General features: G+C 51.6%; 1 protein-coding gene across 1 annotated transcript in view; it reads left to right on the top strand.

Annotated features, from left to right (window-relative positions):
* Positions 1–15,022, top strand: part of ASS1 (argininosuccinate synthase 1) — a 358,057-nt gene that overhangs the window by 203,379 nt on the left and 139,656 nt on the right. Inside the window, exon 10 of the mRNA XM_078646217.1 lies at positions 1,375–1,465. Within this exon, the coding sequence (XP_078502343.1) occupies positions 1,375–1,465 (91 nt within the window). The remainder of the gene's footprint in view (positions 1–1,374; positions 1,466–15,022) is intronic.

Here is a 15,022-nt window from a genome sequence, read left to right as displayed (position 1 = left end):
CTCATCAAATAATAGCAGGTGAGGTGTCATACGCGTTTCAGCCGCACCTGGGACACCTTGGGCGGCTGCTGTTTGGCCTCTCTGCAGCTGGAGGCGGCCTCTCTGCAGCGGGAGGTGGCCTCTCTGCTGCGGGAGGCGGCCTCTCTGCAGCTGGAGGTGGCCTCTCTGCAGCTGGAGGCGGCCTCTCTGCAGCGGGAGGTGGCCTCTCTGCAGCTGGAGGCGGCCTCTCTGCAGCTGGAGGCGGCCTCTCTGCAGCGGGAGGTGGCCTCTCTGCAGCTGGAGGCGGCCTCTCTGCAGCTGGAGGCGGCCTCTCTGCAGCGGGAGGTGGCCTCTCTGCAGCTGGAGGCGGCCTCTCTGCAGCTGGAGGCGGCCTCTCTGCAGCGGGAGGTGGCCTCTCTGCAGCTGGAGGCGGCCTCTCTGCAGCTCGAGGTGGCCTCTCTGCAGCTGGAGGCCGCCTCTCTGCAGCGGGAGGTGGCCTCTCTGCAGCTCGAGGTGGCCTCTCTGCTGCTCGAGGCGGCCTCTCTGCTGCTAGCAATGGCCTTTCTGCTGCCTGAGGTGGCCTCTCTGCAGCTCGAGGTGGCCTCTCTGCAGCGGGAGGTGGCCTCTCTGCAGCTGGAGGCGGCCTCTCTGCAGCGGGAGGTGGCCTCTCTGCAGCTGGAGGCGGCCTCTCTGCAGCTCGAGGTGGCCTCTCTGCAGCTGGAGGCCGCCTCTCTGCAGCGGGAGGTGGCCTCTCTGCAGCTCGAGGTGGCCTCTCTGCTGCTCGAGGCGGCCTCTCTGCTGCTAGCAATGGCCTTTCTGCTGCCTGAGGTGGCCTCTCTGCAGCTCGAGGTGGCCTCTCTGCAGCTGGAGGCGGCCTCTCTGCTGCCCGAGGCGGCCTCTCTGCAGCTCGAGGTGGCCTTTCTGCTGCCTGAGGTGGTCTCTCTGCTGCTCGAGGTGGCCTCTCTGCAGCTCGAGGTGGCCTCTCTGCAGCTCGAGGTGGCCTCTCTGCTGCTCGAGTTGGCCTCTCTGCAGCTCGAGGTGGCTTCTCTGCAGCTCGCGGTGGCCTCTCTGCTACCCGAGGTGGCCTCTCTGCAGCCTGAGGCGGCCTCTCTGCTGCCCGAGGTGGCCTCTCTGCTGCTCGAGGTGGCTTCTCTGCAGCTCGAGGTGGCCTCTCTGCAGCCTGAGGTGGTCTCTCTGCCGCTCCAGGCGTCCCCTGCCCTGATGGGTTCCCTTCCGCTCCTGAAGGCCTCTCTGCTGTTGCTAATGGCCTCTCCGCTGCATCCTGGTGGCATAACCGCTTCAATGCCTTGTCTGTCTTAGAAAGCGCGATAGGAAAGCAACGACAATACAATATGTTCATGTATTCCCTCACCACCTTCTCTTGGTTTCTCACAGACGCACGCCCCTCAGAGTCTCTACACCAAGACGACGGACCCCCGAAAGGCCCCCGACACCCCCGACGTACTGGAGATCGAGTTCAAGAAAGGTGAGGCCACAGGACACTTCAGGCTGGCACCCAGGGTGCACCTGCCACTCGGGGCATTCCTGCCACTCATGCACACCTGTGACTCAGCACACACCTGTGACTCAGGGAACACCTGTGACTCAGCACACACCTGTGACTCAGCATGCACCTGTGACTCAGCACACCTGTGTCTCAGGTCCGGACACATCTGTAACTCGGCATACACCTGTGACTCAGCATACAGCTGTGACTCAGGGCACACCTGTTACTCAGCATGCACCTGTGACTCGGCACATACCTGTGACTCAGCACACACCTGTGACTCAGCATACAGCTGTGACTCAGGGCACACCTGTGACTCAGCATGCACCTGTGACTCAGCATGCACCTGTGACGCAGCATGCACCTGTGACTCGGCACATACCTGTGACTCAGCACACACCTGTGACTCAGCACACACCTGTGACCTAGCACACACCTGTGACTCAGCACACTCCTGTGACTCAGCGCACACCTGTGACTCAGGGCACACCTGTGACTCAGCACACCTGTGTCTCAGGACACATCTGTAACTCGGCACTCATCTGTGACTCAGGGCAGACCTGTGACTCAGCAGACACCTGTAATTCAGGGCACACAGCTGTGACTCAGCACACACCAAAGGCTCCTGGCACATCTGTGTCTCAGGGCACATCTGTAACTTGGCACACACCTGTGACTCAGGGCACATTGTAACAACACATACCAGTGACTCAGGTTATACCTGTGTCCCAGGGCACACATGTGACTCAGGGCACACCTGTGGCTCAGCGCACACCTGTTACTGAATGAAAAACGGTGACTCAGCACACACCATTGACTCAGCACACACCATTGACTCAGGGCACACCATTGACTCAGGGCACACCTGTGACTCAGGGCACACCTGTGGCTCAGCGCACACCTGTGACTCAGGGCACACCTATGGCTCAGGGCACACCTGTGACTCAGGGCACACCTGTGACTTAGCACGCACCAGTGACTCTGCACACACCAGTGACCCAGGGCACACCTGTGTCTCAGGGCACATGTGTGATTCAAGGCACACTTGTAACTCAAGACACACCTGTGACTCAGCACACACCTGTAACTCAGGGCACACAGCTGTGACTCAGCAAACACCATTGGCTCATGGTACATCTGTATCTCAGTTCAGAAAAGGGGGTGGTGATGAACAGAGTGTCTGAATTAAGCAGACCACTCTTACCCAGTCCAAAGATCAGGGCTTGATCCATCACCGTTATTTAGCTCACTGCCCCATCCCAGTTCAGAACCTGGCTATATGCAAATTAGTCTGTCCCTGGCCCAGTGCATCATGGGAACAGGGCAGACCAAACTACCAAGCCAATTCTTCACCAGAAAGGAGACAAGCTACCGGGGACCGGTTTCTGGCATTTCAGCCTCGCCGGCCCGGCTTGCTTGAATCCTGATGGAGCAGTGAGCAAGGGACTCATGTCTGAGTATACCCTGCCACACCTATAGTGGCCAAAAACGGTTCAGAAAAGGGGGTGGTGATGAACAGAGTGTCTGAATTAAGCATACCACTCTTACCCAGTCCAAAGATCAGGGCTTGACCCATCACCGTTATTTTGCTCACTGCCCCATCCCAGCTCAGAACCTGGCTATATGCAAATTAGTCTGTCCCTGGCCCAGTGCATCATGGGAACAGGGCAGACCAAACTATCAAGCCAATTCTTCACCAGAAAGGAGACAAGCTACCGGGGACCGGTTTCTGGCATTTCAGCCTTATGTCAGTTAGAACAGAAGAAAGACAAGCGGCGTTGCATCTGTGTAAACCGCAGCACGCCAGACTAAACTGACTCCGCCACTCGCTAATTGACTGCCTGGTGTTTGTTCCCCTGTCCGAGGATTCAGCGCGACTGGAGTCGCTGACCATCTTGCCCTGCACAGCGGAACCGGCTGGGAGTTAGCCAAGACCTCGTGGCCGCAGAGGAGGGAGAGGCGCCGGCCCCGGGACTGCGAGGACCAGCATTCACCAACCCCAGCTGGTCCTCTTCCCGTGTGTAGCCGCGCCCCCTCCCAGTGCCACGCCTCCAGCCGAGCCCCTTAACTTCTCGCGGCACCCGCTTCGCGGGTGCCACTCGCTAATTGACTGCCTGGTGTTTGTTCCCCTGTCCGAGGATTCAGCGCGACTGGAGTCGCTGACCATCTTGCCCTGCACAGCGGAACCGGCTGGGAGTTAGCCAAGACCTCGTGGCCGCAGAGGAGGGAGAGGCGCCGGCCCCGGGACTGCGAGGACCAGCATTCACCAACCCCAGCTGGTCCTCTTCCCGTGTGTAGCCGCGCCCCCTCCCAGTGCCACGCCTCCAGCCGAGCCCCTTAACTTCTCGCGGCACCCGCTTCGCGGGTGCCACTCGCTAATTGACTGCCTGGTGTTTGTTCCCCTGTCCGAGGATTCAGCGCGACTGGAGTCGCTGACCATCTTGCCCTGCACAGCGGAACCGGCTGGGAGTTAGCCAAGACCTCGTGGCCGCAGAGGAGGGAGAGGCGCCGGCCCCGGGACTGCGAGGACCAGCATTCACCAACCCCAGCTGGTCCTCTTCCCGTGTGTAGCCGCGCCCCCTCCCAGTGTCACGCCTCCAATCACAGCCGCACCTCATAAACCGACCCAGGACACGCGCCTCGCGGGACGCGCGCGGGTCGGAGCCCGGGGCGAAGACCGGGCAAAGAGCGGGCCGTTTGAGGCCGTTCGAGAACGTGAGAGTCCGGTCCGGGCTACCCCCCTAACTTCAATTCCTCGGTCGGCTCAATACAGGTACTACCTATTTTCTGTTGACTTTCTTGCTATTGATAGCTAACACAAAAGAGCTGCCAACACTTACCTATTGGATAATGACCACAAAAATGAATACAAGATCTACCAAGCTAAAAAAACCCAACAAGAAAGATATAGGAGAAACATTATTGGGCCCTATGGATGACTTCTTAGCCAAAGCGAACACATTCATCGATCAAAGCATAAGCTTAATCGAGAGGAGGGTCTCAACGGAACTTGAAATCGCACGTCGATCCTCATTGGGATTATTGGCAACTGCAAAAACCCCAGAGATTCAGCCAGCACCTAGTCAAATTGTGGCAAATGCAAATAGACTTAGCCTTCCAAATAATGTTGATCTTTCAGCAACACAAATTTCAGTGATTTTTTCAGAAAGTGATCTCGAAAAAACTCCTGACATCTTTCCAGACCCCACGCCGGAAGAAACAGAACAAATGAAAGGGAGGCGGGAGGGAGCTATAAGGAAAAGGAACGTAAGAAAATCCCCTGAGCACATCGTAAATACTAAAGTAGTTATTCACCCAACTTTGGTCGATGATACAAACTTTCCAACACTATCACAGCACTCTGCTCCCCCAACAATTAATCCTGTTATAGTACATCATTTACCACACGATCTACAAGATTCTTTAATCTCAGAATCCGGAACCCCACAGAAACCAGGTAGGGAGCGGGAACTAGCGAGACTAATGAAGGAGATAGCTTCTCTCCTAAATTCTTACATTCGCCCGCTAGAATCCAGACTCATTAACATTGAGAGTCAAGTAACGAAAATCCTAGGCTCCCTAAAATTTATTCCCCCACAATCTCACCCAAAACCACTCCAATGCGCCCCGATTACTCTTCCTGTAACAAAAAAATCAGTCACCCTACCTGCCGCACAGACTAAAACGCAATCTACAACAACCTCTTCAAAAGTAGTTACCCTCCCGGATGTACAAAAACCAACTCCCAAGTCATTGATTAGTTCTCTGCAAACTAATTCCCAATTAACCCCAACAGTAACTACCCCAACCACAATCCCACCTGTCCCTAGTACCCCTGCTGTAACAAACACAAACACAAACCCCCCAAATAGTGCCCCAGGAAGGCCGATAGACCAAAGACCTACCTTAAATATGCCACCTGAGGCATCTCCATACGTGGTGGTCATGACAGGGGTACCAGAACTTACAGGTGAGGGAATAGAGCCCAACTGGTCTCTACAGAATAAGGTTCAGCATTGGCTGAATACAAATCGCCCTGCGCCGCCCCACTGGAACAGCAAAATAGCCTCAGTTTGTCGGACCCCGTGGGTAGGCTATAGGAAAAAAACGCTTCGAGGCGATTGCGTTGTAATCACGTTCGAGGATCCCAGCATGGTGGAATACCTCTGCTCCCGGGAATTTAACATCACCCCGGGAGGGGTTGCAACTAGATCACTGTCCTATTTCTACCCAAAAAGGTACAACAATCATAACCATACCCGCCACACTGATAACTTTTGGCGTAACCCGATCCCGCAACCGTGGGAGCTAGAGGCTGCAGGACCAAGGATATCATCGCATCACGGATATAACGATGATTCTTGGTGGTTAGCAAACCGAAATCCCCACCAGAGTGAACCCCCTTGGCAGGTTGTGGGCCCACATAACAGATCCAGAATCTGGGAGCAGTGGGAGAGGCCACACTTTCAACCATTCGGGCCTACCCATAGAGTTAACGTCAATAGACAAAATTGGCGAGGTATCCCGACCACAAACAGGTTTAGTGGATTAGAAATGGTCGATTGACAAAAAATGGAAAGTCCGGAGGCCCCCCGAATAACCCCGGATTTGTGTATTTCCCCTCCCGCCCCCCCACAAACGGAAAAAATCGCCCCAGATAATACATTCACTCAGATCTCGATAGTTTTCTGGAATGTGGCGGGGCTTAGAAAGAAAATTGAGGATGGGTCTGTTGCCGGCTTCCTGAAGTACACACAAATTATATGCCTCCAGGAGACTTGGGCAAGGACCCCCCTCCATCTTGTAGGGTATAGGACATTTACATCCCCTGCCCTCCCTAGTACTTCAGGTAGACCCAAAGGGGGATTGGTAATCTACCTGGCAAATACAATTCCTGACTTAAAGATCTATAAGGCTGAGCTATTATCGAATTTTCAGATCATCACGATCACAATTGGCAAAAACTCCCCCATTACGCTAATTAATATTTATAACAATCTAGAGGAAGATGCATTTTTAGCTGTTCTCTCACGTATTAAAGAAAAAGTAGTCGAACACCGCTATCCCAAACAGAATAAAGTAAATTCCCATTTAATCTGGGGAGGAGATTATAACCTGCATCCTTGCGAAAACAACGCCAACTGTGGATTGGTAGACGAACACAATAATCCTTTGGTTCACTTCACACACTCAGTAGTGGGGCTCGCCATGAATAGAACACTCTCTGACCTGGACCTGCAAATCATAAACCCCACAGAAGCGCTTAATAACAGGCTGGAACCCACCTACAGAAAGAAATCCAGACAAGGAGACCGTGCCTTTTCATCGGTTGGACCTGCCTTATGGAACAATTTGCCACCTGATGTTAGATCAACTACCAACTATCTATCTTTCAGGAAAACATTAAAAACCCTTCTTTATCAAGAAGCATTCCTGTCCACTTAATTCACCTAGATGCACTGACTGAGAATTCTATAGCTGGCTCAGCGCGGAGATACCCTTACGGGATTGATTCCAGCGCTATAAAAGAAATTAAAATAAAAAAATAAAAAAAAGGGGCCATGAAACTACTGTGGACTATGTAATTGTATCAGAAGGATTGAAAGATCAAATCAACAGCATGTTAATCCTGGAAAACAATCTCAGCGATCATTCCGCACTAAGTTTAAAAATCCAAATAATTCGACAAAGGTCTCCGATGGCAACTATAGCAAACATGCTAAACCAAAACAGGCTCCAACTGAGTAAAACAAACGGATTTACGATAAAATGGGAAAAAGTGGACCCTAACATTCTTACAAAGCGGCTAGTAACAACTACTTACAGTAATATCTTGATCTGTCTTGATCCAACTACAGAGCCTAAGCAAATCTTGGAAAACTTCAACCAAATAATAGAACAAGTTAATAAACTGTTAACTAACACACCTATACAAAATAAGAATACCTCTACAGGCTGGTTCAATCGAGATTGCACCAAAGCACAGACCAATTTGAGGAAAGCACTCAGAAATCCAACCAGAGATAAAATCACTATCCAAGCTCTTCGACGTGAGTACAACTCAGCTAGAAGCCTAAGGAAAAAAGATCTAAAACAATCCTTATGGAAAGCTCTGCATTCGAGTGCACTCCAGAAAGACAGTCAGGCTTTCTGGAAAATAGTCAAAACTCCTCTGCTAGCAGACTCCAACGCGCCAAAAATTGATGTAGCTATTGATGAGGATACATGGGTGAACCATTTCTCTAAAATCTTCAAACAACATTCTAACACCGAAGATCTTGAGCCCACTTTTAACCCAGTTATCTATCCCATTCAATTGGAGGTAGACCTGCAGGACTTCGAAATGGCGCTATCCTCAAGCAAATCCGGAAAAGCACCCGGCCCCGACGGGGTTCCAGTTGATTTATTTAAGTATCTTCCCGAACTCTGGATACCGATAATTACAAGAGTTTGTATAGCAACATCGAAACTCGGCCTGCTAGATTCGTGGACCTCCTCCATCATGGTCCCAATCTATAAGAAGGGAGATCGACAAGACCCGAAGTGCTATCGCCCAATCTCCCTTCTTGACTCTTTGGGCAAACTAGTCGGCAGAGTCCTTCTCGGAAAGCTACAACAGTGGGTAGAAGACAAAAACATCCTTTCTCACCTACAGTTTGGCTTTAGGGAGGGCTTTGGAACCATCGAGCAGGCCCTAAACCTAAGCCTGCTAACATCTAAGTACACCCATGCTAAATCTGGCGCGATTTACATGGTATATGTGGACTTGTCTTCCGCCTTCGATTGCGTCTCACACGCAAAGCTTTGGTCACTGCTGAGCACCATGGGGGTTGATCCCCCTCTTTTGGATTTTTTAAGGGAGCTCTACAGCAAAGCTACTGCGAGAGTAAGGTACGGGACAAGAGGAGAACTGACGGCACAATTCAGCGTAGAGCGAGGAGTGAGGCAAGGTTGTGTCCTTGCCCCCTTCCTCTTCTCACTTTATACCAACGGATTAGAAGAGGCTATGATGAGAGGGGGGAAGGACCTTCCAAGAGCAAAAGATCGCTTGATCCCAGCGCTACTCTACGCTGACGATGCAGTCATCTTAGCACGAACACCCATCGAACTGCAGAAATCTCTGTCCAAATATGCAGATTTCATGGGTGCCTTGGATTTGCACATTAACATCAAAAAAACTTTTGTCATGGTAGTTGGTGGACCAAAAAAAGCATCCAAGCCCATCTATCTGAACAAACAAAAAATCGGAAAAACTTCACAATACCCCTACTTAGGTGTAATGATAGACGACGCCCTGAATTGGAAAGCCGCAGTTGAGGCCAGGAGACACCTATTCAAACGTGCAATTATGGCACTGATTAAATTCTCTAATAAGCTTGGAAAAAGACCGCCAGCAGAACTATTACAGATATATGCTGCCAAATGTCAATCCATAGCATTATATGGCGCAGGGATCTGGGGTCACACTTCCATTGGCTCCATACAAAAAGAAGAAAATATTTTCTTAAGATTCCTTTTATCAACACCTCGGGGCACTTCCATCTATGCCTCACATATGGAACTCGGAATCCCATATATCGAAGATCTAATCAAAATTCAACCATTAATGTTGTGGAGGCGAGTATGGTTGTCGGAAAAAAATAGTTTGACCAAAAGCATCCTACAGGACACCATGGGTTTGGACCATGCCAATAAAATAGTTTGGCTGTCCTATGTAAGACATTTTTTTACCGACTTAGGGTTACCACAATACTACCATGAACCAGAAAACCTAAAAAACATCTCCAAAAAAGATCTGAAGCAAACTGCGTTGAGCCATTTGGAATCCCTGAGACTGTCTGCATCAATTGCAAAAAAATCTGTGATGCACGCAATTATGACACAGCAGGCCCCAAAAATGCAGCTATATCTGACTCTGGAGATTACAACATACGAAAAGATGCTCCTCACTAGGTTCAGAATGAACCTTTTTTTCAGGCTAGTGACATTTCCGGAAAAAAACAACTGGAATGTACAGATGGACCTGTGCCCATGTGATGGTCTTTCCTCACAGGCCACCATTCACACAATATTGTTCTGTAAGTTTTTCCATCCCCATCGAAAAATATGGCTTATCCCCCTATTAAAAAAATGGGGTTATAGACAATGCCGCCCAGCAATGTTGGCATTACAACATTTGGACTCTGAATCCACTGTGTATCACGTATTAAACTTTCTTAAATGTATTATAAGACACAGAAATAACCTTTAAAAACGTAGTGCCTATTTAAATTTGACGTAAATCACTGATATTTTTTATCTCACACTTTTTTTAAGAAATTGTATAAATGTATTGTGTTTTATCTTCTTCATGATTGTTTGTATTGTTATGTCATCTTTTATGGTTTTTGCAATGCTAAAAAAACCGAATAAAGATTATATTATTATTATTATTTCAGCCTCGTCGGCCCAGCTTGCTTGAATCCTGATGGAGCAGTGAGCAAGGGACTCATGTCTGAGTATACCCTGCCACACCTATAGTGGCCAAAAACGGTTCAGAAAAGGGGGTGGTGATGAACAGAGTGTCTGAATTAAGCAGACCACTCTTACCCAGTCCAAAGATCAGGGCTTGATCCATCACCGTTATTTAGCTCACTGCCCCATCCCAGCTCAGAACCTGGCTATATGGAAATTAGTCTGTCCCTGGCCCAGTGCATCATGGGAACAGGGCAGACCAAACTGCTCATTGCACCATCAGGATTCAAGCAAGCCGGGCCGACGAGGCTGAAATGCCAGAAACCGGTCCCCGGTAGCTTGTTTCCTTCCCAGTATAAGAATTGGCTTGGTAGTTTGGTTTGCCCTGTTCCCATCATGCACTGGGACAGGAACAGACTAATTTGCATGTAGCCAGGTTCTGAGCTGGGATGGTGCAGTGAGCTAAAAAACGGTGATGGATCAAGCCCTGATCTTTGGACTGGGTAAGAGTGGTCTGCTTAATTCAGACACTCTATTCATCACCACCCCCTTTTCTGAATCATTTTGTCCACCATAAGCGTGGAAGGGTATACTAAGATGTGAGTCCCTTGCTCATTGCACCATCAGGATTCAAGCAAGCCGGGCCGACGAGGCTGAAATGCCAGAAACCGGTCCCAGGTAGCTTGTTTCCTTCCCAGTATAAGAATTGGCTTGGTAGTTTGGTTTGCCCTGTTCCCATCATGCACTGGGACAGGAACAGACTAATTTGCATGTAGCCAGGTTCTGAGCTGGGATGGTGCAGTGAGCTAAAAAACGGGGATGGATCAAGCCCTGATCTTTGGACTGGGTAAGAGTGGTCTGCTTAATTCAGACACTCTGTTCATCACCACCCCCTTTTCTGAATCATTTTGTCCACCATAAGCGTGGAAGGGTATACTCAGATGTGAGTCCCTTGCTCATTGCACCATCAGGATTCAAGCAAGCCGGGCCGACGAGGCTGAAATGCCAGAAACCGGTCCCCGGTAGCTTGTTTCCTTCCCAGTATAAGAATTGGCTTGGTAGTTTGGTTTGCCCTGTTCCATCATGCACTGGGACAGGAACAGACTAATTTGCATGTAGCCAGGTTCTGAGCTGGGATGGTGCAGTGAGCTAAAAAACGGCGATGGATCAAGCCCTGATCTTTGGACTGGGTAAGAGTGGTCTGCTTAATTCAGACACTCTGTTCATCACCACCCCCTTTTCTGAAACATCTGTATCTCAGGGCACTTCTGTAACTCAGCACACACCTGTGACTCAGGGCACATTGTAACTTAACACACACCATTGACTCAGGTCTTACCTGTGTCTCAGGGCACATGTGTGACTCAGGGCACACCTGTGACTCAGTACATACCTGTGACACAGGGTACACCTGTCACTCAACGTACACCTGTGACTCCGCAAACACCATTGACTCAACACACACCTGTGACCCAGAACACACCTGTGACCTAGCACACACCTGTGACTCAGGGCACACCCGTGGCTCACCACACACCTATGGCTCAGCACCTACCTGTGACTCATGGAACACCTGTGACTCAGCACACACAAGTGACTCAGGGCACACCTGTGATTCAGGGCACATCTGTGATTCAGCACACAATTGTGACTCAGCAAGCACATGTGGCTCAGCACACACCTGTGACTCAACACACACCTGTGACTCAAGGCACAGCTGTCACTCAGGGGGCATACCTGTGACTCAGGGAATACCTGTGACTCAGGGAATACCTGTGACTCAGGGCACTTTTGTGACTCAAGGCACATTTGTGACCCAGCACACACAAGTGTCTCAGGGCACATCTGTGAACTCAGCACAAACCTTTGACTCAGGGCACACCTGTCACTCAGCACACACCATTGACTCATGGTACATCTGTGTCTCAGGGCACACTGTAACCCTTGGCCTAACGGCTAGGGCGCTCGACCTCGGACCTGGGGATCTGGGTTCGAGTCTCGGTAACGACGCCAAAAACCTCCTATGATTCTGGGCAAATCACTTAATCTCCCCGTGCCTAATATGAATGCTTGTCCTCATGTAACGTAACTGGTGCTATGTAAAGCGCTCTGATACCTGATTCAGTTCGGGTCTAGTTCGCACTATATAAAACTCTAAAAACAAAAAAAACACACACCTGTGACTCAGCAAGCACATGTGGCTCAGCACACACCCATGACTCAGCACACACCCATGACTCAGCACACACATGTGACTCAGCACACCTGTGACTCAGCACACACCTGTGACTCAGGGCACACCTGTGACTCAGCACACACCAGTGACTCGGGGCATAAGTGTGTCTCAAGGCACACGTGTGACTCAGCGCACACCTGTGACTCAGCGCACACCTGTGACTCAACGCACCCCTGTGATTCAAGACACATCATTGACTCAGGGTACAAATGTGACTCAGGGCACATTGTAACTCAACACACACAGTGACTCAGGGCATACCTGTGTCTCAGTGCACATGTGTGACTCAGCGCACACCTGTGACTCAGCGCACACCTGTGACGCAATGCACACCTGTGACTCAATGCACACCTGTGACTCAATGCACACCTGTGACTCAATCAATCAATCAATCAATCAATCAGGAAATTTGTATAGCGCGCTACTCACCCGGAGGGTCTCAAGGCGCTTGGGGGAGAGGGGTCCGCTACTGCTCGAAGAGCCAGGTCTTGAGTTGCTTCCTGAAGGCGAGGTGGTCTTGGGTAAGACGGAGGTGGATGGGGAGGGAGTTCCAAGTCTTGGCTGCCAGGTAGGAGAAGGATCTTCCTCCCATGGTGGCTCTTCGGATGCGTGGAACGGCGGCGAGGGCATGGCTGGTCGATCGTAGCTGGCGGTTAGGAGTGTAGAAGGTCAGGCGGTTGTTGAGGTACCTGGGGCCCAGGTCGTGAAGGGTCTTGTGTGCGTGGGTGAGGAGTCGGAACGTGAGTCTCTTGCTGACGGGGAGCCAGTGCAGGTCTCTCAGGTGTCTGGAGATGTGGCTGTGTCGGGGGATGTCCAGGATGAGTCGTGCGGAGGCGTTCTGGATGTGTTGGAGTCTTTTCTGCAGTTTGGCTGTGGTTCCGGTGTAGAGGGTGTTTCCGTAGTCCAGTCGGCTGGTGACGAGTGCCTGTGTGACCATCTTCCTGGTTGCGGTGGGGATCCATCGGAAGATCTTTCGGCGCATGCGTAGGATGTTGAAACATGATGATGAGACGACGTTGACTTGTCCGGTCATCGAGAGGGAGGAGTCCAGGATGAAGCCCAGGTTGCGTGCATGGTCCGTTGGTTTGGGTGCGCTGGGCAGGGGGCCACCAGGAGTCGTCCCAGGCAGAGGGTGATGATCCAAGGATGAAGACTTCCGTCTTGTCTGAGTTCAGTTTCAGGCGGCTGTTCATCATCCACTCGGCTACGTCTTTCATCCCTTCGTGTAGGTTGGTTCTGGCGGTGGCTGGGTCGTTGGTGAGGGAGAGGATCAGCTGGGTGTCGTCGGCGTAGGAGATGATGTTGAGGTTGTGTTGGCGTGCGATGGCTGCGCGGGGGCTCATGTAGACGTTGAAGAGGGTGGGGCTGAGTGATGATCCTTGTGGTACTCAGCAGATGACTTCGGTGGCCTCGGATCTGAACGGGGGAGGCGGACTCTCTGGGTTCTTTCGGTGAGGAACGAGATGATCCACTCCAGTGCCTTCTCTTGGATTCTGGTGTTGCTGAGGCGTTGCACTAGGGTGCGGTGGCAGACAGTGTCGAACGCTGCGGAGAGGTCCAGGAGGATGAGGGCCGCTGTTTCCCTGTTGTCGAGCAGGGCTCAGATGTCGTCAGTGGCTGCGATGAGGGCGGTCTCGGTGCTGTGGTTGGATCGGAAGCCGGACTGCGAGTGGTCGAGGGATCCGTTCGTCTCGAGGAAGGCGGCAAGCTGTTTGTTGACGGTCTTCTCAATGACTTTGGCCGGAAACGGGAGGAGCGAGATGGGGCGGTAGTTCTTGAGTTTGGTTGGATTCTGCTGATGGTTTCTTCAGGAGGGCGCTGAGTTCGGCATGCTTCCAGCTCTCCGGGAAGGTGGCGGTGTTGAAGGAGCAGTTGATGATGTCCCGGAGCTGGGGTGCGATGACGGAGTCGGCCTTGTTGAAGACATGGTGGGGGCATGAGTCGGGTGGCGATCCGGAGTGGATGGTGTTCATCGTGTGGATGGTGTCTTCGGTGCTGACCGGGGTCCAGGCGCGAAGGGTGGTGGTGGGCGTTGGTTCTGAGGTTGGGTGCGTGGTCTGTGCGCCGAAGCTGTTGTGTATGTCTGTGATCTTGCGGTGGAAGAACGAGGCGAGAGAGTCGCAGAGGTCTTGTGAGGGAGTGATGTTGTTGTTTCCGGCGCTGGGGTTGGAGAGCTCTTTGATGATGCTGAAGAGTTCCTTGCTGTTGTGTGCGTTGTTGTCTAGTCGATCCTTGAATGCTGTCTTCTTGGTGGTGTGGATCAGCTGGTGATGTTTGCGGGTGGCGTGCTTGAGGGCGGTCATGTTGTTTGTAGTCGGGTTCTTCCGCCAGGCTTTCTCGAGGGTACGGCAGTTCTTCTTGGAGTTTTTGAGGTCGTCGTTGAACCAGGAGGCTCTCTTGCTGCCGGGCCTGTTGGGATGGTTCTTCAGGGGTGCGAGGTCGTCAGCGCAGTTGGTGATCCACTGTGTGAGGTTGTTGGCTGCTTGGTTGGGGTTCGTTGATCTGGCGGGAGGGTGCACACCTGTGACACAATGCACACCTGTGACTCATCAAGCACATGTGGCTCAGCACACACCTGTGACTCTGGGCATACCTGTGACTCTGGGCATACCTGTGACTCTGGGCATACCTGTGACTCTGGGCATACCTGTGACTCTGGGCATAACCATGACTCAGGGCACACCTGTGTCTCAGGGCACACCTGTGTCTCAGGGCACACCAGTGATTCAGGGCACACCTGTGTCTGAGGGCTCACCTGTGACTCAATGCACACGTGTGACTCATCACACACCATTGACTCATCACACCTGTGACCCAGATCACAACTGTGACCTAGCACACATCTG

The sequence above is a fragment of the Lissotriton helveticus genome, chromosome 5_1, assembly GCF_964261635.1.
Source record: "Lissotriton helveticus chromosome 5_1, aLisHel1.1, whole genome shotgun sequence".
NCBI classification, from domain to species: Eukaryota; Metazoa; Chordata; class Amphibia; order Caudata; family Salamandridae; genus Lissotriton; species Lissotriton helveticus.
This window is presented reverse-complemented; position numbering and strand designations above follow the sequence as displayed.